This window comes from Simochromis diagramma, unplaced genomic scaffold, assembly GCF_900408965.1.
Source record: "Simochromis diagramma unplaced genomic scaffold, fSimDia1.1 OVJJ01000802.1, whole genome shotgun sequence".
NCBI lineage: Eukaryota > Metazoa > Chordata > Actinopteri > Cichliformes > Cichlidae > Simochromis > Simochromis diagramma.
In genome coordinates, this window is record NW_024387492.1 from 5911718 (window position 1) to 5935137 (window position 23420).

The window sequence follows — 23420 nt, forward strand, 5'->3', positions numbered from 1 at the left end:
GGGATTGGTCCAAACCCCGCAGGGCAAAGTTTCCGATGTGACAGCGCACCCAGCTGCTCTAACAGGGTACTGAAAGCTTCCTGTACAAATAAGCTCAAGGGGGTTTTCGAGACTCCTCCATACATCTTCCTAGTAAACACACTTTTCTCCTTAGATTTGAATTATCATCATTTATATATAGACACACACACACACACACGTATGTGTATTAACAGCTTGTGGCACCATTTTTAAAAAGTTGTAAAGCAGGACAATTAAAACCATGTTTCCTACATTTTACAAAGATGGCAACTTTACATGCATTTCATGTAATGTCAACATGGTTCAGTCTAATCTGGCTCCACATTGTATCTTTTGTCCTGACTTCCTTTCCTCACCCTCAACCCCTGGCGCCAGATAGCTGACCCTATCTGAGCATGGTTCTGCTGAAGGTTTCTTCCTGTTAAAAGGGAGTTTTTCCTTTCCACTGTTTCCAAGCACTTGCACATAGGGGGTCATCTGACTGCTGGTGTATTTTTTTAGATTATTGTAGCTGTATTACTTCACCTTACAATATAAAGCCCCTTGAGGCGACTGCTGTTGTGGTTTGGCTGTATATGAATAAAACTGAATTGAACTGAATGATCTGCAACCCGTACAGCTAGTGGGACTTAAATGTATGTTATTTGCTCTACTATTTACAACTTAGATTAGGTGGAAGTCAATGCTCAGTGTTTTTCCACTCTGGATTGATAATGAGCAAAATAAAACTTCCTGCTAGTTTCAGCCATACAGCTTAAGGGTTCTTTATTGTCATCTTACAGTTTTGCAGCTGTTGTTTTAAAATACAGCCTAGGGTTCATGTTCGTGGGCAGCTGCTTTGCCTTTGAAATGAAGTAGTGTTTCTAATATGCAGCTTTGCAAATACTTGAGGGTGTTCACACACTGACCTGAGCCTGCATTATATTAATATCCTGCAAGTTTATACTGGCACCCCCAGGAAAATTGCTTGGATCATTTTTGGATAACATAACATTTCCAGTAACCACAAATTCTAAACGATAGCTTTTAATATGTGAATAACTAAAAAAAGCTACTTGTCACATTACTGTTCAATATGCACAACTACAATATAAAAGGTAAACTGACTACTTTTTTTCTGTGTATGCTGTTATATATGCAGTGTATACTACATGCTTATAACTGTATCATATTTCAAAGGCCCAGAGTCAGTCAGAGCTGATCACAGCACATGCACAGCAGGTAAATTACACATTTGATCCTAAATTTTGAGCACTTACAGGTAACACACATCACATAGCACGTGACCTATGTTTAAAAATAAAAAGGGTTACATACCCATATGCACACACCGGTGTACAAACACAAAAACATTACTAATTCCTTACCTGAGCTGGAGGTAGTATGGGAATCTGGAGGCCATTGTTTTGTTGCCTGATTGAATTCAGTAAAGCTTTGTTTCATAAAGCACAACCTACTGTACTCACCATGTGGTGGGAGTTGATAGTAAAACTGACCCACCCACACAGTGAAAATTGGATTAGCCAGAGAAGTAAATTAGATTTTTGTGCACCTCCCCACCTCTGAGGTCATGCCACCGCTCAACTCAGTCTCTCCATGACTTCAGTTTTATTTATCATTCACTTACTTCCTGCTTTGTTTCTTCCCAGTATCCCTCACGCTACGTCCACTTTGAGATCACTTTCATTTGGGCCTAGAGTACTGGCGGCCAAAGGCGGTACAAAGGGCATCTATAACAGTAAATCTTTCAAATAAGTTTTGAAAAATGAGATAAAATTGGTAATTTTGTAATTTTTTTTTTACACTCCTAATAGCTCAAATAGTCCAATATCATCACAGGTTTGTTACAAACATTGCTCAGTTATGACCCTGGTACCTGCTACACTCCAGCAGTAGTATCAGAAAGGGCACCCCCTGCTGTCACTGGAGATCCTTTCTCAGGTAATTAGGTCAAGTAAAGCTAACAATTAAGCGCAAACCCTTAATGTAGCTCATCTCCCCACTCCTGTAAGCCCCCTACCCCATCTGCTTCAGTAAGAGGAAATGAATCCTGTCTGGACTGCCATGATGGAAAAAAAAAAACCAAACAAGCCAAACAGCCGTTTTAATATTAGAATTACATCCATAATATCTGCCTACAACAGATTAGGTTGTGAGCTAATAAACTGAAGATGAAATTCAAGATGAGAAAACCTTAGTTTCCAGTTAGTCAACAAAGACAAACTCTTCTAGAAGTGAACATTGTATTTTTTATTATCATCATCTCAAGATCCCAAGCAAATGCTTAATACTCCAGCAAACATGCAAGGAATATGTACAGCAGGAGTCCAAAGGAGAGAAAGGGTACTAATGAGAAACATTATTTAACAAAATATCAAAACAACACTTAATTTGAGATAATTTTGAAAGAATTGAAACAATGATTACAACCCAACTCCCTTCGTAAGTAGAAAACAAATTATGAAAGGAAAACATGGTGAATCTTGAAACCTGCAACAACAAACAGTGCAATACCTGAGTCAAAGACGAAGTCAAGGACAATTTGTCCGTGCAAATGGCAAAGACTCATGAGAGCTGTAGTTTGTGTCAGATCATACAGTTAATGTTTGGTTAAATGATGAGATCCAGATCAGTAGAAGGAAACTAACCAACAAGGTTTTACTTTGAAACACAGTCTAGTATTTTTTTTTTTTCATGGCTTCATTAAAAGTTATTATACAGAGTGTATTTATTATAATTTATTTGTGACGACGGGTGTAGCAGGTTTAAGGGAAAAGGACAGTTACTGGCACATCACACGGAAGTCATTTTAAAATGTTAACCCTCCCATGGAGATGAGATTAAAATATATGAAAACCAGACAGAATGAATGAACAGGATTTCTCACCTCCTCCTCCTGCTGCTGGTCCTCACATTTTCACTGAGCCCTTCAGCTCTCTAAACATCTTTGAGTACAAGTCTTTCTCTTTGTCCAGGCTGTCTTTATAGCACCTGGGACAAGAAAATGACACGTGAATATCCTCCGAGTGGTTTCACAAATGTTACAAAAGACAGTTATGATCCACTATGAGGAACACCTTGCTTGTACTGGGCTGTACCTCTTTTTGCCTTGTGTGAGCTTTGTGACATGGTATGATATCCTGCGGGAAGTTGTGGATTCAGATATGCTCTTCTGCACACATTGGCTGAGTAACAACTGGTTATTCGAGTTACTGTCGTCTTTTTAGCAGCTTGTAGCACTCTGGCCAATGAGGCAGAAAACCACTGCTTACTGTTCATTTTCCCTTTTTTGGATCATTTCCTTTTAAACCCCAGAGATGGCCGTGTGGTAAAATTCCAGTAACTCAGCAGTTCCCAAAATACTCAGATCAGCCTGTCTGGCACCAACAATCATGGCACGTTCACAGTCACCTAAATCACCTTTCTTCCCCATTCTGATGCACAGTTTAAAGTTTAGCAGGTAGTCTTGACTATGTATAATCCAGTTTCTGCCATGTGATTGACTGATTAGACGTTTGATAGACCTTAACGAGCTGTTGAAGCAGTTACACAGTGCACCTAAAAAGTGGTGGGTGAGTGGAGGCATTAATATAAAATTAATGTAATAGTCACGGTTGTGTGGACAGACAGAGGGCTCTAGGTCAGGTAGCTGTTACAGTTTCAGCGCACTGCTGTGCATACTGCTGCGCACAGGCCAGGAGAAACAGCGGAAGCAGCATTTATTCTAAAGTCATTAAAATCATCTTACATTGTCACTTTCCTCAGAAGGTTGTTGATGTCACTGTCAAAGGGCTTCTGTGCTTGAGCAGATGTGAGGCAACACTGAGCACTCGCATACTCATGCAGCTCCAGGTAAGCCTAAAAGAAATGCGATTAGTGTATCAAACTGCATCTTTAACTAAGTTAATATGTTTTGGGAGACTTGAAACACGAAAGCGTGAATAAAAATGATTTTGTTTCCCGTTTTTCCTGTGTCCTCACCCCCCTTTTTTGTTTGTTTTTTTAAACCCCCCAGAGATAGTGAGGATTATTTATCTGACAGTCTGGAAGACAAACAAAAGCCCCGTCCTACCTGTCCGCAGCGGAAGAGAGCCTTTGTGTTGGCAGAGTCTATCTCCAAGGCTTTGTTTCCATATTTCAGGGCTTTGTGCGGCCTTTCCAGGCGAAGCTCAGCGAGAGAAATATTCAGGTAGAGAGGAAGCAGAGCCGTCTTGATCCTCTCCTTCTCTAAATCACTCTGCGTTTCCCTGTTTCCCAGCAGCGTCATAGCCTGCAGGCAAAGCAGAGAAATATAATAAAAAAAACACTTTCACCAAGAACAACTTGGCATGATATTAGCCATCGCAGTAAAACGTAATTAAAAATAAAAACAATTAACATACTTCAAAATGTACCTGTTTATAGCGATCTTTGGCATTGTAATATCGGTTCTGGTTGAAGAAACGGTTGCCAAAGCTCCGCAGTGTGTTGACAACTTCAAGAAGTGTGGACATAGGAACGGTGTTCTGCTGCTCCTGAGGAGGAGAACAGAAATCAAAGACTGTTTCTGATCTGTGCTATAAAAGCAAAAAAGTAGAGGCTTTTAAGTATGTGTGGTAAAGATGCAGATCTGTCTGAGGTTGGTAGTACTAAACAGAGCACCTGCAGCCTCCCTACCAGACTCATTGCAATAAAGTCATCCACTTGTCCTGAGTCAAGGTAGTCGAGGATCTGAACCTCATACAGAACCACAGCTGCTGCGGGGATAAATGGAGGGCATCCCATTTCCCCGTAAGCATACTGAGGCTGGAGGAGGAACCGAGAGAACTCTCCTTTCTTCATGGTCAACAGACCCAGCTCCAGCCCGGCCAGTGTCACATCTGTTTGAAGAATGACTTTTAAAACTGGTATATTTCAGGCAGGAAAACAAAAAACTCACGGTTCAGCCATTGTAGAGCGTTTCTCACCTCTCCCCAACTTCATCATCCGGGGGTATTTGAGGTGAGTGGTGGTTTCAAAAGGCTGATCAGAATATTCCAGGAATCCTGAGTAATGGACTGTGTGGAAGTAAAACCAGACCATCAGTGATGTAGCAGCTCAACCAGCTCACACAATTCACAGGTTATTGCCCATAAAATGGCAAACGTGACCTTCAGGAGACAACTGGGTGCAAAGTTCATGACAATCTGAACAACACTCTACAAGAAGTAGAGATTTTTGTGAATTGTGGCTAGACAAACTAAAAATCCTGACCTCACGTATATGATAATTAACAACTGTAAGAGGCTTTAACAAGAAATGTGTACTCATACATACTCAGTACTGAAGCGTTTTCGGGGACAGGCGGGCCCTCTCCTGGCTGGACCACCTCCTTCAGGATTCCTCCATCTCCTATGATGTCGTTCATCCGCGGACGTAGCTGCTCAAAAGGACTCTACGATGGAAAGAAGATTAAATGACACTTGGCAAACACACATTTTATACTCAAACACCGACCGCTGCATTCTTATGTGTGACACAAAGTTGGTATAGATTTGCTACTGAAATTTATGTGTACTTCAAGGACCAAAAATGTTCATAGTGTGAGTGTAAAAATGTTTTTGAGCCAAGTGTGATTTCATATGGAATGATTCATGACCTTCACATAACAGAATTGTGCAAATGTCTATAGCACCCTTCATTTCGTTATATTTTGTTTACAAGGAGCAAGAATTTCTCATCATTTTTTAAGTGGATCCCCAGACTTTATGGAGGTCTTCAAAGGTTTTCTTTGCTGCTCTGCTATTTTACACATTTTAGTCCGGTCCTTGTACCTAACTATTTTCAAAGTTATTATTTGTTTGTTTGTTTAGCCACTTAAAACTGACCAATTAATCATTCAAGCATAAAAAAATCCCCTAACTCAAGGCATGAAAGTGTTGGGTATACACATAACAAACAACTTAACAAAGAACTGATTTTAAAATTGTATCTTTATCTTTGTTACGAGCAGCTAATCACAAGAACACGGCACGGCATAGTTGTTTTCTTTAGTTGAAAAAAATAAAATAAAAAAATAATACAACAAAAATATCCCTGTGTCCTCAAAAAAAGAAAAGTGAACAAATAGAGGAAAATAGTGGTAGACCAGGTAAGGGTCACAAAGGGCTGTACACACACACACACACACACACACACACACACACACAAAGAGTAAAATATATACCAATATTAAATGGCATAATAGGCAGCAAATAATGACACAATAAAATAGGCTGGTAGTTAAAAAATAATAATAAATAAAATTCTTACAAAAAAATAAATCTTACTGCTTTTTAGCACACAGCGACAGTGAAAAAACAAAGCGTAGTTGTAGTAGGAGACAAGGCTCCGTCCCATCTAGCTTTTTCTAGCACAATATTGTGCCTGTAAACGAAGACAGTGAGGAGCAGTGTATTTTCTAATAAGCTGTTACACAACTGAAATGAAAATCAGTGACATGGTCTTATGGCCTTAGAGATTAATCCCAGTCTGACATTGTCGGTTCAAATTGGTAGGTATGTACAAAGAAATGTCAGGAAGGAAGGAGGTAGAACAGTGAGGCTCTGGGATGTTTTATAGATGACGATCTGATTGTGATACCTCATACAATAGTAGTTAGAAAAACCTTTATTTTTCAGCATGGCAATGATCCCAAACACCCCAAAACACCCACAGCCATGGACTGGCCTCCCCAGAGCTCACAGCTCAACTTTACTGAAACAGTGTGGGCGTATCTTGATAGAGAATAGAACAAACAGCAGCCAACATCCAAAGAAGAGCTTTGACCGTCCTCCAAGAAGCCTGGAGAACAATTTCTGAAGACTACTTAAAGAAATGAATAGAAAGCTTGGTTGTGTTGTTGAAAAAACGTGGTCTTACCAAATACTCACTCGTTACAATCGTGCAAACTCTGTTTTTTGCACGTTTCAATAAATTGCTGCAACTTTTACTAGCAAAATATGAAGAAATTTTAATAAAAACCTTTGCACAGCTATGTATGTGAGGTATTTAGAGTAAATACTGTTGACACTAATCAGAATTCTCTTGCATGTAAAATCATTGTGTTGAACTGGCAGTGAAGTACATAACCAGCTGACACTTAAGGCTAACGGTGACCTGTACCTAATTTTACCAAGCTAGTTGTGTCATTTCAAACCTGGGCACTATTTAAAAATAATAGCCTACATAAAGAATATATGTTTTTTCTAGACTAGCTGTAATATTATATTATAGTGGTTATATTTTTTTTTAGCAAAAATTCAAACTTTGCTAGCATTTGGTCAGTTAGCTGAGCTAGCAACTTTCAGGCTTGCGGACACGTTTACTTACCGGAGACCTCGTTTCGAGCGGCTCCTCGTCGTTTATTAGCCTCCGCAAACTCGATATTAACCCGTTCCTTGACATTTACTCGGTAGTATGAGTTAAAACTGTTGTAAACAGCGATGTTACACAGATAACTCTGTAAAGCCAGTTCCCTAGTTTGTTCTGGCGCTCAGGCTTGGGTTAATTACACCACGTGACCTTGACGAGCGGCCCAAACTGTGCGCAGAAGATGGGTCCAGGAAACGCGTCTGTGCAATTTTGTCTGCACATTTAGGTGAGCCAATGCCAACTATACACGGGGCTGGTATTACCAATCCCAATACTGAAACTTTTAGCCTATAAATTCAGTTTATTTGGGAAGAGCACTGTATCATCATCAGTCTGCAAATTCCGCCCTTAACGAGCCTTTTGAACTATTGACTATTTTGAAACTGGGGTCTGTGTTGTTTTAACAGACAGAAATCGCCATCCTACTTTAACTGCCCGTTGATATAAAAAAAAAAAGACAGACTACAAATAGAGACACACAGATAAAAAAAAAAAGAAACAATAAAAATGTCCTTGTTCACAAAACTTTTAATTCAAATTCCAAACAGATTTTAAATATTGTAAATATAACAAACATTAAAGTTATTTTTGTGTAGATGTGCACTGAGTTTATTTAGACAAAACTGTGTGGCCACAGTTGAGCAACAAATTATATGTGAATATATGTAACAAATTCTGAAGCTTACACTAACATAAGAAATAATGATAATTATAAAAAAAAGACAAAAACTATCTATGCACACATATCAGTCAATAGATTACAGGTAGTATATAATTCACAGTTTTTCCAACTGTAACATCTGTTGCTTTAAGCTTATGTTTAAAGTTTTAAGTGTGTAAACAAATAATACAAAACTGAAATATAATAAACTGTACAGAAAAGGTAAAAAAAAAAAAGATGTTAAATTGACAAAAGTAGGCCATTTGTACAAAGTGGGATCAGACTATTACTTGAACTGAACTAAGCTGGTAAGGAAACAAAGTCAGTCTTGTGGTTCTCTTTAGAATATGTACAGTATAAATAACTTTATTGACATACTTTAGTTGCTAATACCAGTAGTAACACTGTCTGCAGTGAAATGCTTCATTTTCATCAAAAATTCTGCAGTTCAGCCGGATAGACAAAGTTGCTTCTGAAAAATTTGTAGGCCATTAGCTGTCCTCCAAATATCATCATCACCAGGCCTGTACCTGTGGAGAGAAGAGTTAAATGACTGCAAGAGCAGCTGAATCTGCAGGCATGATGTAAGTGAGCTATAGTATGTCTAGATAGAAGAAATGTAATATCTTGAAATAGATTGGAAGCTTGAAAAACAAAGTGGATATTTTTTTTGTCTTCTGCAAATGAGATTGGAGTCAGACAGAGGCACGGACAGAACAATGAAGGAGTACAAATCTTACCCAGAGCCATCCACCAGTGCTCAGCTGAAGGGAAGTCTGACATGACTGCAAAACACACCAGAATACAATTTAAATTTTGTGACAACAATTACTATCAAACTAATGAATACTGACTGTGACCTCGGGGAAAAAGATAAATATGAAAGCTTTATGCTTGGATAAACTGATTCCAGTTTAGCGGTGAACATTCAAATGAAATAGTGTCCGTGGGTTTATACGCTGAGCTGCAGCCTCTATATCCAGTTACATAACCAGGCCTCCAATCCTATCAGCTGTTCCGCTCAATTGATCCACTTTGTGTTTCTGCGTGCGTGTGTGTGTGTGTGTATATACCTGCTACAGTCATTGCAATGTGGAGAAGTGTGACAGTTATGGCATAGTCCCAAACCCACTCCTCCACAATCCAGGCAAACACCAGTCCTCCCAAAATATAGGTCACTTCTGTGGAAATTACTCCGACTGCAGGAAGAAAGCAAAAAAGTGGCACATCACCTTACAGAGCTGCTTTTGCTTTAACAATAAACTGCTATGTCCAGTCACATGCGACTGTGAAAATGCTGAGCCACTATAAAATGACATTTTCAGACTGTTATCAGCACTCCTGATACTGAGCAGGAGCCCTTCAATCTTTTGTTCAGGTCAGGAGATTCCAGAAACAACAACCAATGAAAATCAGAGGCCTGACAGGATGAAGCTGGAGCCAGGGCTGCAGCGCAGTGACACCAGGGATGTCCGGAGAGGCATGAGGATGATCGCTGGCTGCAGGCCCAGCAGTCAAATGCTAGATGGGGACATCAAGAGGGCCAACAGGCTTAAATGTTTATTTGGAAGATATGGCACACCGCCTTGCATTAACTAGCAATGCTGCCACCACCTCCGGAGACATGTCTGGAGAAGGTCCCTGTTCCGATACCACGAGGGCCCATCCCAATGCCAGCAACTCAGCGATTGCAGTCTGGTAGCCTCTTAGTTCACACATCATGAAGGCTAACTGCTTGCAAAACACACACACACATACATACCAGGGTACACTATCAGATTCATATTCTCTGATTTCTCCAACACCTTTAAAAAAGATGACTCCTATGTAGGTTACTGCAGTGGTGTCCTGGATCATAGATTACTTTACCAGATTCTATGAGTAATTCCCATTTTTGAGCAGGACTGGAACAACACAGTACACCGCGACCTGTTTACTTTCCTCTTTGAGCTGCAAGCTTGAGACTTAAAGTTCACAGCAGTCTTTTCTTGGATTAATGAGAAATAAATCATCTTATTTGAAGCTGACCTTTCTCTCCTAAGTAAGCCTATTTAGGAAAAATAACCTTGATTATTTGGAGAATAATAAGAGAAACACGAGGAGTTCTTTCACTGTGTTCATGGGTCAAGTTTCATCCTTAACAACCTAAATATGCAAAAAGGACATGAGAGAAAAAAGGGTTGCATTATTCTGATTTCAGAATTTTCCTGCTTTACTATCTTGAGCTTCAATCCACCATCTGCCCGGAGTCTTTCTGTGTGGAGTTTGCATGTTCACCCAGTGTCTGCGTGGGTTCTCTCTGGGTACTCTCACTTTGTCCAACAGTCCAAAGTTTGTTGACAACATGACAGAGTCTATAGAACAATGTAGGTGAGAACTGTGGACTAGAAAGTCCAAATTCAATACTTCTGAAAGTTGCAGAGATTATACAAGAAAGAGAGATTATAGAAATGTAAAAAAATTATTTTCAACAGATAGTGATGACATTGATATGACTATACTGAAGAAAGTAATTCATGAAATTATGTGTCCAATTACATGTATATGTAATTTATCACTCAGAACAACTAGATCAACATCTATGGTAATGATGGAGTTAGTGTAAAATATTACCGAACATATACATAATAAAAAAATATGCAGTGGGGATATTTATTGACCTGTAAGAGGCTTTTGATACAATTGACAATAAAATATTGTTACAAAAAATGGAAAGATATGATGTGAGAGGGGCCAAAAACAGCTGGTTAAAAAGTTATCTTGATGACAGACAGCAATTTGTACAAATTGGTCAGTCAAATCTGTGTGCTTGAATATTTTACCTGTGGTGTCCCACAAGGTTCAGTATTGGGTCCCAAACTATTTAATATGGCATCTGTAGAGTGACAAACCTGTGTGCATCTATGCATGTGCATATGGATATGTATAGGTATGTAAGTATGTATTTATTTATGTATGTGTTTATGTATGTATGCATTTGTATGTAGCTATGTATACTGTTACCATTTTGATTAAGAGATTATATGCAAATTTAGGGGCAGGACTGGGTGATCCACTGCTTCTTTTTGCTCGCCTTTTGTTTGGGTTTATAGATCATTATGTTGGGAATTTTTTATTTCAGTTTCCTGTGTTTGTTTGTTTTTGTTTTTTTGATTTTTTAAATTTTAATAATTCGAAGAAAGAAAAAACGAACAAAAGAAAGAAAGAAAGAACGAAAGAGCCCGTAGGCCTGAATGTGAGTATCTGAGAATCTGTCTCTCTGTGTTAGCTGTGTGATAGACTGGCAGTCTATCCAGGGTGGGCTCGCCCTATGACAGCTGTGATAGGTTCAAGCCCTTTATATATATATTTAAACACAAGAATCCACGTGTCCCTCAAATTTAACAGTTTCCTTGTCCCAAGTTCTCAGTTATGTGCGCATTATATGCAGTAATTAAATCAGAGCCACTTTCAGGTGCCCGCTTCTTCACAAGCGGTTGCCACAGGGGCTTTGAGCAGACATTGTGAAAACAGCTGGAATCACATTTTTTTTTCAGGGTATCCAACTTTTTTGCGGCACGGATATGCCGAATATTTCCGACGGCCAGGTTCCTGATAATCACAATAAAACTGTCCGGTACGGAAAAAAAAAGATTTATCCACACGTGGACCAGGGAAAACCGGTTGATAAAAACGATAAAACGAGACATAACGCTGATGTGACCCGAAAACCAACAACACCTGAGCTGTCACTTTCGCGGCCCGTACCAACAACTCACGACGGTACCGGTCCCAGGCCCGGGGGTTGGGGACCGCTGTTCTAGATCATATAATCAAAATATGGTCAATGTGTTTTATTTTGAATTAAAACGTATTTATTTATTTCATTTTTAGCTTCTGAAAAACTGGAAAGGAGCTAAATTATACTGTATACAGCACAAGTCATTTTAAATAGTGTGTAAATTCCAAGATAATTCTGTGTAAAAACGAATGACTGTAGCTTCTGTCTTTCGATGAATGCTGCAATGTGCCAGAAGATGCTTTATGAGTCTCTCTGTTGGGGCAAAAGCAAACAAATATAGAAAGGGCTAGCTCGGTCTGTCGGCTGGAGCTGCATGTAGTCATGCAAAAGAAGCTGCTATCAGAACTCCCCCCTCAGCACAGTGTTCTGGTTAGTCAGAGGAGAATTATATACTAAACATGATTCACTGCAGCACTGAAAGTCACAGGACGTCCTTGCTTCCTTCTTGTGGCTGTCAAGTTACACAGTTCCTCCTCTTTCTGATGAAGTAGTATAATTTTACAATTTCTACAGTCTTGAGCAACTGTTATGAAGCAGTTCCCCCGCAGGGGTTATTAAAGTTTTTCTGATTTCCGTTCAGGCTTTAATGCACTAAAAACACTTAAAGGCTACCTATCATAGTCATTTACATCTCTTTCTGTAAAAAAACAAAACAAAGAAAACCCTATATTTTAGCTTTATAGTTAAATGGAAATAGAAGTAATCTATTACCACGAAATGTGTAACTATTGGACTAAAGGTACTCACTGTGGAGGAGGACAGCATATGTCTCATATGTTTTGGATTTAACCTTAAAAGTAACTGATAACCTCAGAGCTGAATAAATTCAGCATTTTGTAAAATACTGGCCTCTGAAATACAGCAGAATGTAAGTAACAGAGGTCATGAAAATGATGTGCTCCTCTAGTTTTACTTCACAACTGTAACTCACCCAGGTATTTGGGGTTCTGCCATGACGGTTGCGCGGTGTAGTCGAATGGAGCCAACAAGCTGTTGATTTCATGAACCCTGAAGACATGAAGCAAGAAAAGATAATGACGTGAGCACGAACAATAACAAGTCTATTGCAACCTGCTTATCTGTCTCTCTTATCCCACTGGGTCTCATTATCGTGTGAGTCTGAGTTTACCTGAGCAGTCCAATGCAGAGACTGACCGCGATGTAGTAGAGAGAGTAGAAGCACACCATGCACATCAACAGATTCTGCAGAACAACCTGAGGAGGGGCGAAGGAAGACTAAACCATTAAAGCTAATGAAGAAGCTATAAAACCTGCTGTAGTCCAAGTTTCCTGTCCTGAAAAAAAATCTCTTTCTGAAGGAGCATAAAGAACAAACAGTAACTAAGATTCTGTGATGAAATACTACTTATTTATAATGCTGCACCTTACTGGCAGCATTTTTGCCTCATTTCTAACTGTTTATGACAGAGAGGGCAGGACAGAAATACCAAGCGTTATGGCTTTATTTTCACATTTTTCTGAGAAAACTCATCTGGAGATGTTTACCGGAAAAGACACGGGTTATCTGATATATTGCTTGGCTCCTGAAGCTGACAGAAAATCACTGCTCCTCTCCTCCATCTTCTTCTTACGTGACCCAGAAAACTCCTGACAGCAGACAGTCAATGAGTGCTCCCTAAGGCATCCTTTTATAGATGACTGACTGCAACCTTTTCAGAAAATCAGTTATATAACACCCTAGGAGGGCTGATAACACCCCTCAGGGCTGACAGTTTGGCTTGTCAGACACAGGTAAAACTAATTACATTAAAAGCTGGTTCCATTCCAGTCAGGTGTGCAGGTGCCAGCACAACGGCTCACTGGCTTGCTGGCATACTTTAATGGAATGGGGTCATCGTTAATCTTATTAGTTATTGTTGTGACAAGTCAAACGTCTGCAAATAAGATGAATAACAACTTTCACTGCACTTTCGGGTAAAATAAACAGGCACTTCTGGTTTCGAAGGTAACAGGATACATGATGACGAGTCAAGCTGCTCATGTGTTTTTTTGGACTCATTTCTTCATCACCAATGATAAATGTTAGATATCCAGTATTTCCGACAGAGAAAAGTGCAGCTTTTTGCAGTTTATGCCCCCAAACTCTGGAACATCCTACCTAAGAATGTTAGAAACTCAAACTCTAGCGATAATGCCAAGAATCTGGGATTTGAGTAGGGTTTTTCATTCACTAGTAATAAATCAATCAAAATCGAGTGAGCAGTGGTGCATTTCATAATACCAGCATACAGCTGTACCTACTGCTGAGTTCATCCACATTTAGTAATCTGGCAGATACAAAGCAAATTCCTATTTTCTTCATCAATGTCATACTGCTCTTACTTTCAGTTTGATCTTTCTCTATATTTCATTCTGCCCCTGTTTGTAAATATGCACTCTCTTTCTATATCCAGAATGAAACTCTTATGTTGTTCATTACCTCAGATCTCTTTTCTCATTTAAATCTAGTAATTACACCACACAGTTTAATAAGCCTCATATATTCTCCATGTGTACACTAATGTTAGAAGAACTGCTTTCAGGTACTGCGCACCGCTCAAATAGAATGAGCTGCAAACAAGCTCCGACAGCTTCAGTATCTGATGATTTTTTATAACTCTTCCAACATTTTCTCAATTCAGTTATTATTTCTTGTTTTCATTTAACCTTTGTTTATTGTTGTACGACTGTTTCTCTGTTCTGATCGTGTTCTTGTGTGATGCGTTTTCATTTTCTCAGGTCTCCCTTGGACAAGACATTGGAAACATTTTGTTTCTGTGACTGGCAGACTGATGTTTTAATATATAAAATGTAAGACATTTGCTGTAATTTCTCTTACGATTACTAAACTAACTCTCTAAAAAACATGTAAATAGGCACCTCAGGCATATGCTGTTCTGTACAAAAGTCTCGTGCCACCCCTCATTTATTTATATTTTGCCAAGAAATTGGGATATTGGTTCAGTAATTTATTGAAAAGTGCAAAAAGAAATTGAAATATAGTATATAAGGCAAAAATAGCAATTGTACAATTCTAATGAACCTGTAAGTCAATATGACTGTTACAGTGATGCCACAATGCTTCAATAAAGTTGAGGTCTGGGCTCTAGGGAGGGCAATCCATGACTGATAGTGTGTGTTTTTCCATTCATATATGCTTTAACAGCACTGGCAGTGTGTGAGAGATTATTATGCCCCCACTTCCACTGAGATCATTTCTGATGAGGCTTTAGTAAACAGTAGATGGATCAACTGAAGGGCCAGATGCATCTCTCAAGTCCTGTTTTTTTTTGCTTGAATGATTCATAGCTCATAAGGTCTTAACTGGCTCAACAAAAACAAACAAACAAAAAGAAAAATATCCAGCTGACAGGTGCAAGGACTTGACTGAAAATGAAAGGCAGCCAATGTCCAAAGACAGACTTTGAAAGACCTGGAGAACTATTGCTCAACAACACTTTAAAAACAAAAATTAAAAGTAACTAACTCCTTGGAAGCAGACTATAAAGAAAAGAGGTGTGGCTCAAGACTTTTGCACAGGACTGTAAGATAGTGTTAGCAGTTTTTACATCAGCACAAAAATGGAAAAATGCTTAACAGTTTAATATATGAATACTTTACAGACTCTGCACCTGATATGTGGCGTTAAGGTACATTAATGTACAATGTTTTCTCATCTTCCAGTATTTCTCGATTGCATTTCACAATATATTCTGAGCTCACTGGGATGTTTAGACCTTAGATACTGTCTATGATTACTTCTCACTGTATATTTCAACGGTTTGGATCACAGTGTGAGTCTGTCCAAAACCATTAAAGTAGCTGAGCTCATGCTAATACCATCAGAGACAACTAAACACTTTGGCTAGCTGTCTGTTTGCCATCTTATTGCCATCTCCTGATTACAGATTATGTTTTAAAAGCATGAAAATTAGCATGGAAATTAGCTTTGATTTCTAGGAATGCAAGCCTACAACCAGATGTGCAGTGCCACATACACTTATGGATTAGAAAATATGACATTATACGAAACCACTGCTAGCTAAATGTTAATTATGTGTGTAATGAGGTGCTATAATTCAAATGATTGTCAGTAATTGTAATTTTCAGTAAGAAAATTATTACCAAGTTGGCTAAACATTTTTGACCCTCCACATACAGTAGTCTAACTGTATTCTAACCATTTTCTACATACAGTACCAGAGTGTGTCCTTACCCAGGTATCACTGGGTGTAGTTTTGAGGGAGATGGGTCCATGGCGTTTTATGAGCGTGACTCCACAGCAGCGACAGCAGTAGTCCAACAACATGAATGGTTGCTGGTCTACATGAGAGAGGCAGCATGTGTATATCCGAGTGTGTGTGAGAGCATGTTGAGGGAAGAAAGGAAGGAGGGCTGGATTAGAAGAAATGAGATTACTACTAAGAAGACTGAGTCAATCCCAAAGCGGATGAAGACAAACATATACATGTAGTCAGTATAGCTTTGAACACTTACACGTAAGCTAGAGGAAGGATGTTGATTTTCAGACTTCAGGAAGTGCTACAGACAAAAATTTATGTGACAGTGTAGTAAACTTAATTTAGTTTATCACTCACAGGCTTTCGTTATTTTTTTTATGTGTGTTCAAATTATAATGCCCTTACATTATAAAGGCAAAATGGTTCACTGAATAATAAAATCACTGATGAAAATGACTGGTTGCCTCTCCCTGAGACTGGTCTGGTCAGAGGTTTCTTCCTGTTAAAAGGGAGTTTTTCTTTCCCACGGTCGCCGAGTGCTTGCTCATAGAGGGTCGTGTGATTTTTTTTCTTTCTAATATTGTTGGGTCTTTATAATATAATATAAATATAACCGTTAAACAACACCTGTTTTGAATGAGTGACTCTTGCTCAGTCTAAATGTGTAAATCATCCTTGAATTCGTTTTTCGGGGGTGGAGGTTGGGGAGAATATTAAAACTTTTATTCTGCAGTTTGTAATGTGAACACTGGGTGGCAGCATAGCCTCAAATGAACTTAACCAACACACACACACACACACAAACACACACTGGAAGAGATGATAAGAGGCGCATGCAAGGGTCTGGCAGCAACAGATAAGATGTTGACCATTCATATGTATATATTTGTGTTGTGTGTGTCACAAATTGTTTTTCTACGTGTCTATTTTTGGCGTAGAGAAGAAAAAGAAAAAAAAAGAACAGATTGGGGAAATCTGGAGGGGGGACTGGGGGCTGCCAGCTGCTGACCATCCATCATCTGTCATGAACAGAAGCGAGAGTGTCAGACAGGAGACAGAGAAATGACAACAGCTCCGTGTCCTCGTATCCTCCAGAAATTACGCAGGAAACTATATTCAACTCCTCAGCGTCACAACATGCGTATCCCCCTTTGAGTGAGCGGTAAAGCACATGCACGTGCGCCTTTGTGTGGAGTGTGGAGTTGACTTGGCTGCCACGGTAACCTGCATCATTGTAACCATGGTGATGGTGAGCAGGGGAGTAGGAGGGGGGGTTGCATGAAGAGTAAGGTGGGCGTCATAACTAGCTGTCCCTCTGCAAGCGGTTTGTGTGCTGGTACATTTTATTACTCTGAAGCTCTCAGGAAACTTCTCACACTCGTCTGTGCTTCTCTGCTAAACATTCAGAAATCAGCAGGATGGGAACTGAATGTGTGACTGTATTTTACCTTGAAGTTAAGGTGTTTGGATGATTGTATGTTTGTGACTGCTGTAATGAGGGCTAAAAGTTAAAAAAAAAATTGTAATCACCCCCGCATTCGGCAGCTGGGATTAAAAGAACAATCTGTCATTTTGCAAAAACACACCATTTTGCTTCCTGGCAGAACATTTCAGTGAATGACAAATGGCACGCATGCTAAATATGAAGCCACAGCCATCAGCTTTGTTTAGAATGAGGAGGGAGATAACAATCTACCTGCCAGCAAAGCTAAAGCTTACCAGTTAACACATTATTTACATATTGCTTTCACCAGTTAGCAACAGCATTAAAACCATTGACGCAGTGATTAAATGACATTGATTATCTTGCATCAGTGGCACCTGTCAAGTGGTGGGGATATACAACACAGCAAGAGAACAGTCAGTTCTCGAAACTGATGTGTTGAAAGCAGGAAAAAATGCCCAAGCATAACAATACGATCGATTCAACAGGGGCCACATTGTGATGGCTTAACCACTGGGCCGGAGCATCTTCAAAACTTGTCTTGCGAAGTGTGAAGTGATATTTAGTACCTATGAAAGGTGATCTAAGGAAAGACTGGTGAACAGTCATCAAGGTCATTAGTGTCACAACACACAATACATCACAGACTGGAGAGTATGTTTTGGTTTGCCACAGACCGATCACAGTGCCTATCCTGAACCTGGTTAACTGCTCAAAATCCTTATAATGTTTATGTGAACATCAGAACAGCACTGTAAAGCATCTGAAGAAGGTGACTGATCTGGTGCGTGACTTCTCCCTCTAAATCATATGTCTCTGTGAAGTCTTTACATAGAGAAGAAATGGTTACAGGTTATGTTGAAGATAAATAGTAAGCAAACATGAACCTGGTATTCATGTGGATGTTGTTTTACTGTCCCAGAAAGTTGATTCTATTCACCTGGATGTAACACTTTCAGTAGAACAAGTTTTGTCACTCATCAGTCTCTTTTCTCCAACTTCATAAACAGTGCATTTGCTTGATCACTGAAACCAGCACCATTCACTAATAATGAGGTCAGTTTCATGATCCTTAATAACCAAAATGTCATGACCAATGGCCACGGGTACTGCTCACAGAGAGTTGGGGAATGATTTAGACGTCCCCTCATGTGCCCTCCTCTTGGTTCAGACATGGTTGTTCCATTTTCACACAGATATGCCTCCTTGACTCTCTGCTTAAACCAGCATTCCTCCCTGTGCAGGATCTGTACATCCTCGTGATTGAAAGAGTGGCCACTGGCCTGTAGGTAGAAATAGACTGCCAAGTCTTGACCTGACGAGTTAGTTCTTCTCCGTTGTGCCATTTGCTTCGCCGGAGGTTGCTTGGTTTCCTTGATGTATAAATCACGGGAGTCCTCCTGGCACTTAACAGCGTACACCTTATTACTCTGTTTGCGTCGGAGGACCGGATCCTCAGGGTAGACCAATTTTGGGGGGTTTAAAAGCCACAGAGGCTCTGTTCTACAAAGAATATGCATCTCAGCTGTTCCAATACTCCTGACATATAAGGGATCACTAAAGGTTTTCGCTCAGGCAGCAGTTGTCCTTCTTCTCTCCTGAATTGCCCGGGGCTTTCTTTAGGTGCCTTCCCAACGTTAACAAATGCCCAGCTGGGATAACCACATTTACTCAGGGCCTTCTTGATATGTTTTTCTGCTTCCCTGGTCGCTGTATCTGTGTGGATGGTGTTCGCTCTCAGTTTGTGCTCCAAGTGGATAATGAGAGTCAAACCTTAAATACTGATCCGTATGTGCTGTTTTACGCTACACATCAACTTTTAAATGTTCCAGATTACTGATGGAAATCTCACAGTCTAAGAAGGCTAGCTTGTCATTTTTAATATCCTCCCCGATGAACGTGATGTGTTTGTCCACCGAGTTATCTACAAACCTCAACCAAAGGCTCAGTGGTCTTCCAAGATACGATAACAGAGCCCTGTTTTCCACATCTTCCATATACAAACTGGCCACATTGGGTGAAATTGCACGTTTCTCTCTGCAATGGAGCTGGTTTCTGTCATTATGCAAATGTACTGTTTAAAGGTTGGGCAAACCTGCAGTCAGCTGAGACTGAAGAAGTCAGTTGGATGATTGACGAAGCATTTCTTATTCTTTACGTTTACCCTTTGCTTTTCTTTTATATGACCTTTTCCACACAAAAATTGTTCACATATAACTTGGCGAGCACAATAAAGAGGGGACTTAATGCAATCAAGCAGGCATCACCTTTTGACTTACACAAATGAAAGGATCTACTGCTGAAGTCTTAATTATAGAGACATTATTACTTTTATCAGTTATTTCTATGCCTTGGAGAAGAATTGAGGTAGCTGTCAGTCATCTTAATCTAACCCTCAGCTGAGAAGTCAATGAGAATATCTATCAAGTTGATCTATTCATTTTGACAGTGTATCACTTGTTGCACTGTGTGAGAGACAAAAGCATCATTGCCATGAGTTAAAACTTGTCTTTGACTTTCAGAAAGCCTCAATAGCAATTCATTCATCCATTTTCTTAACTGCTTATCCAGTTCAGGGCTGTTAGGAAGGGATAGAAGCTATCCCAGCTGCCATAGGGTGAAAGGCCAGGTCCACCCTGGACAAGTCGCCAGCCTACCAAGCTCACAGGTCAGGGGAAATATATAACAAATTAAAACATGTGACAATGAATCTGTGTTTCAACCCAACTCAGCTCAGGCTATCAGTGGTGACATAAGCACAGTAAAACCTTTGAAGCCCAACGGCATTTTAGATGCATTTCAAGGCATTATGAATTATTAAGCCGGCACTAAAACTAAAACCTCAAAAGGCAAACAACAGGATGTTCTCTTACAAAATGTAACAAACCGTAAAGCTGGTGGCCTTTGCTTGCGATCCAGTCATAACAAATGAAACAGCAGCTCCAGACCTGATATGATACGAGTGTGAAAAATGGGAGCGATGACTCAGTTCAGCAGCGTGCTCCTGCAACCAAAGGGACTGTTTACACCACACGAGTGAGCTTAAACAATCTGTGCTGCATCCACCGAGGAGCAGAGATGAACATGCTGCGTCTCAGCTTTTTGTCCCTGCTCTGTTTTTAAGGTCTCTGAAAATCATTTCAAAACAGACCAATAGGGAGGGATACTCATGAGCTCACTTGGGCTCATTGACCTACATGTCAATATGCTCTATGTGGGAGCCGAGAGGCTGTACTATCCATGCTGTGTGTCTGAATAGCACATAACGACACACAGACGTGGTTTGCATCTTAATTTGTTTAAGATAAACACGCAGCAGGAGGAAAGAGAGGAAAGCATGAACAAATGATCAGTCAATAATGGGGGAAAAATCATTAGTGGCTGCTTTAAATCATTCGTCAGCTTGTTTCTTTCTCCTTTAGCCAATCCTCCAATCATGGCATGTGAAATGATCTGTGAATACTGTCCTCTGGCTTCTAGCTCCCTCGCTGTCTGTCAGTCTTTATTTCATCCTTGCAAATATCCTCATTTGAAATGATAAACAGTGAAAGGAATTTGAAAAATTCTCTGCTGTCTTTCTTTCTCTTCTTCCCTCTACCTCTCCTTCATCAACATTTTCTCTCCACCCCCTTTTTCCAAATCTCCTCTCCTCTCAATTACATTTTCCCATTAATTATTTAGCTGCAGACTCTCGTCCACAGCTGCTTACAATAAGTGTAACACCAAAAAGTCAACACATTTTGTAAATCACATAATCTCAAGAGGGCTTGTAAACAAGAAGTGTACCGGTAAACAATGTAAGGCTTTGTTTTTCCCCTCTAACTCCCACGCTCTCCCCACATCTTATTCTGGTTCTCGCCCACCCCTCTACAGTATGTTTTCCTTTCAGTCCGTTATGAAATATAAACAGAGCAACTGACTGACCACCGTGTCGGAGATGGGGCTTCATGGATAACTGTGGATATCGCCTGGAGCATGTATCGGTTTGTATTTCCAGATGAGAGTTTTTGGTATGTTATAGGATCCAGATGTTTCCACAAAAAATCAGAAAAAGCTGCAAAGCTGCGTGTTTGAGGATTTAAATAGGCCACGTCTGTCACTGGGAGGGTGTATGTGCATGTGGCTCAAGAAAACGCTATGAGCTGTCGTTCATAATTAGTGAATTTATGGTTAACTGGGACCTGTTTAAACTTTTTACGGCTAATAAGCAACTAAACAATAATGTTTACTGACTGGTTAACAAACAGTTTACAAAGACTGTCGGGATGTTACTGCGAAATGTGAAATAGATGGAGCAAATTACTGAAATAGGTAAAAACACACTAAAATATAATATATTAAAAAAAAAAGATTTATATTCTAATAAGCTTCAAAGTCAGTATTTGGTATGATAACCTTTATTCTTCAACACAGCCTGAACTCTCTTACGCAGATTACTTGTCATTTCTTTAAGTAGCCTCCAGAAATAGTTCTCCAGGCTTCCTGAAGGAACTTCAGAGCCCTTATTTGGATGTTGACTCCCTTTTGTTTCATTGTCTGTCCCACACTGCTTCAATAATAATGAGGTCCAGGCTCCGGGGAAGCCAATCCATGACCGATTATCTTCTATTGTGGGTTTTTCTATCAGGTATGCTTTTCACTACATTAGCAGTGTGTCCATGATCCCTGTAGTCGTGAAAAATGAAGATGTTTTCCAGATGGTATTGCATGGTGGATCAAAACCTGATGGTACTTTTCTGCAGTCATAATTCCACCAATTTAAAAAAGATCCCCAAACCATGACAGAGCCTCCACAGTGTTGAACACTTAGTGTTGAACTTCTACCCTGACCTCCTCCATACATACCAACTATGATTTGTACCACAAATTTTAAATTTGGATCCATAACACTTGTAGCTACTGATGCAATGCCCAGTTCCTTTGTAATTTCTCCTTCAGTTGTGCAATTTCTTCAAATGTTCTGAAGATTAATTGCACACATTTCTGGCTAATAGTGCATTGAAAATTCCTTTGTAGGTTCAAAAAATACTCTTTGTCTGTCAAACTGAGTTATCATTGGCATTCTTTTTTTTTAATGCCTAAAGATAAATATAAAAATGTTTTTTAAAAAAACAACAATGGTCGGTACATTTTCAGAAAGCCTGGAGAGCTATTGCTCAAGACTACAAGCAATTCTGCTCCTTAGAAGCAAAATATAGAAGTATAAAAAAAAATGTGGCTCAAGACTTTAAAAAATGTAAAACGTTTAAGCACAGTAGACATGTCAGGTACTGATGTAGCACTTTTCTTGTGTGAACTGTTGGTGGCTTAAATACTGTGAACTCTTAGACAGCAGTTTGTGTCCTGTTTTGCTCCACTTTTTATTGTTTACTTTTGCTTTGATGGCTCTTAGTTTAACCGCCAAACTATTTTGTGAAAGTTGGGATTAGGAAAGGATTGTGTTTTGGGTTAAGAAGAGATGAGCTTGGAGCAATGCTGTTCTTACAACTGGCACTAAAGACACGGTGTGAGTACCTGGGACACTACCAGCTTTGACTATTCAGCAGTATTCAAGGCTCTGGGTATAAGAACAAACCCACCAATCAGTAGCTCATAAAATAATACAAAAATTTTGCGATCAAGAGGGAGTAAATAATATTGATCAATCATTAATTACATAATAATTACATAATAATTAGTCATTTACACTTGTTATTGGCATGAGATGGATTGGGGTAAAGATGGTATGTAAGGGTCACATTCAGGGTCAAAAATGATGCCTACATACCAGCACAAAGACTATCGCCTCCTCTGCATGTGTATGTTCAGCTGCTCTTGAGGTTTCATTTCTCACCAACTTAATCTGAGCCATCTGAACAAATAATGGGCTCTCTGTATTTCTTACATTTTCTCTCACACACA

The 23420-nt window shown here is 39.5% G+C and overlaps 2 protein-coding genes across 3 annotated transcripts; both read right to left on the reverse strand.

The window, feature by feature from the left end:
- Positions 1-2252: 2252 nt before the first annotated feature.
- fkbp6 (FKBP prolyl isomerase 6) lies at positions 2253-7590 on the reverse strand. Of its 2 annotated transcripts, none has more exons than XM_040017471.1 (9): positions 7351-7590; positions 5317-5434; positions 4968-5057; positions 4663-4880; positions 4416-4535; positions 4094-4291; positions 3770-3879; positions 2909-3012; positions 2253-2511 (listed from the first exon to the last, which is right to left on the reverse strand). In XM_040017471.1, exons 1-8 carry the CDS (start codon positions 7423-7425, stop codon positions 2931-2933), a joined length of 1011 nt encoding a protein of 336 aa, XP_039873405.1. In that variant the 5' UTR covers positions 7426-7590; the 3' UTR covers positions 2253-2511; positions 2909-2930. The 2 variants fall into 2 exon arrangements, with proteins under 2 accessions (XP_039873405.1, XP_039873406.1); XM_040017472.1 differs by having other exon boundaries at positions 4678-4880; positions 7351-7585.
- A 312-nt stretch (positions 7591-7902) lies between these two features.
- tmem244 (transmembrane protein 244) lies at positions 7903-21882 on the reverse strand. Its single transcript, XM_040017485.1, has 6 exons — positions 16051-21882; positions 12964-13049; positions 12766-12842; positions 9127-9252; positions 8794-8838; positions 7903-8583 (listed from the first exon to the last, which is right to left on the reverse strand). Exons 1-6 carry the CDS (start codon positions 16141-16143, stop codon positions 8486-8488), a joined length of 525 nt encoding a protein of 174 aa, XP_039873419.1. The 5' UTR covers positions 16144-21882; the 3' UTR covers positions 7903-8485.
- Positions 21883-23420: the final 1538 nt, after the last annotated feature.

Bases quoted from the DNA above. Each gene is read 5' to 3' on its own strand.
- tmem244 (XM_040017485.1), bottom strand. From the start codon at position 16,143: ATGTTGTTGGACTACTGCTGTCGCTGCTGTGGAGTCACGCTCATAAAA. The intron at 12,843-12,963 runs GTAAACTCAGAC...TCATGTCTTCAG, and splicing joins CTCTGCATTGGACTGCTCAG to GGTTCATGAAATCAACAGCT. The intron at 9,253-12,765 runs GTGAGTTACAGT...TTCTTCCTGCAG, and splicing joins GCAGAACCCCAAATACCTGG to TCGGAGTAATTTCCACAGAA.
- fkbp6 (XM_040017471.1), bottom strand. From the start codon at position 7,425: ATGTCAAGGAACGGGTTAATATCGAGTTTGCGGAGGCTAATAAACGAC. The intron at 5,435-7,350 runs GTAAGTAAACGT...TTTCCATCGTAG, and splicing joins CGCTCGAAACGAGGTCTCCG to AGTCCTTTTGAGCAGCTACG. The intron at 3,013-3,769 runs GTAAGATGATTT...TTCTTGTCCCAG, and splicing joins CTTCTGAGGAAAGTGACAAT to GTGCTATAAAGACAGCCTGG.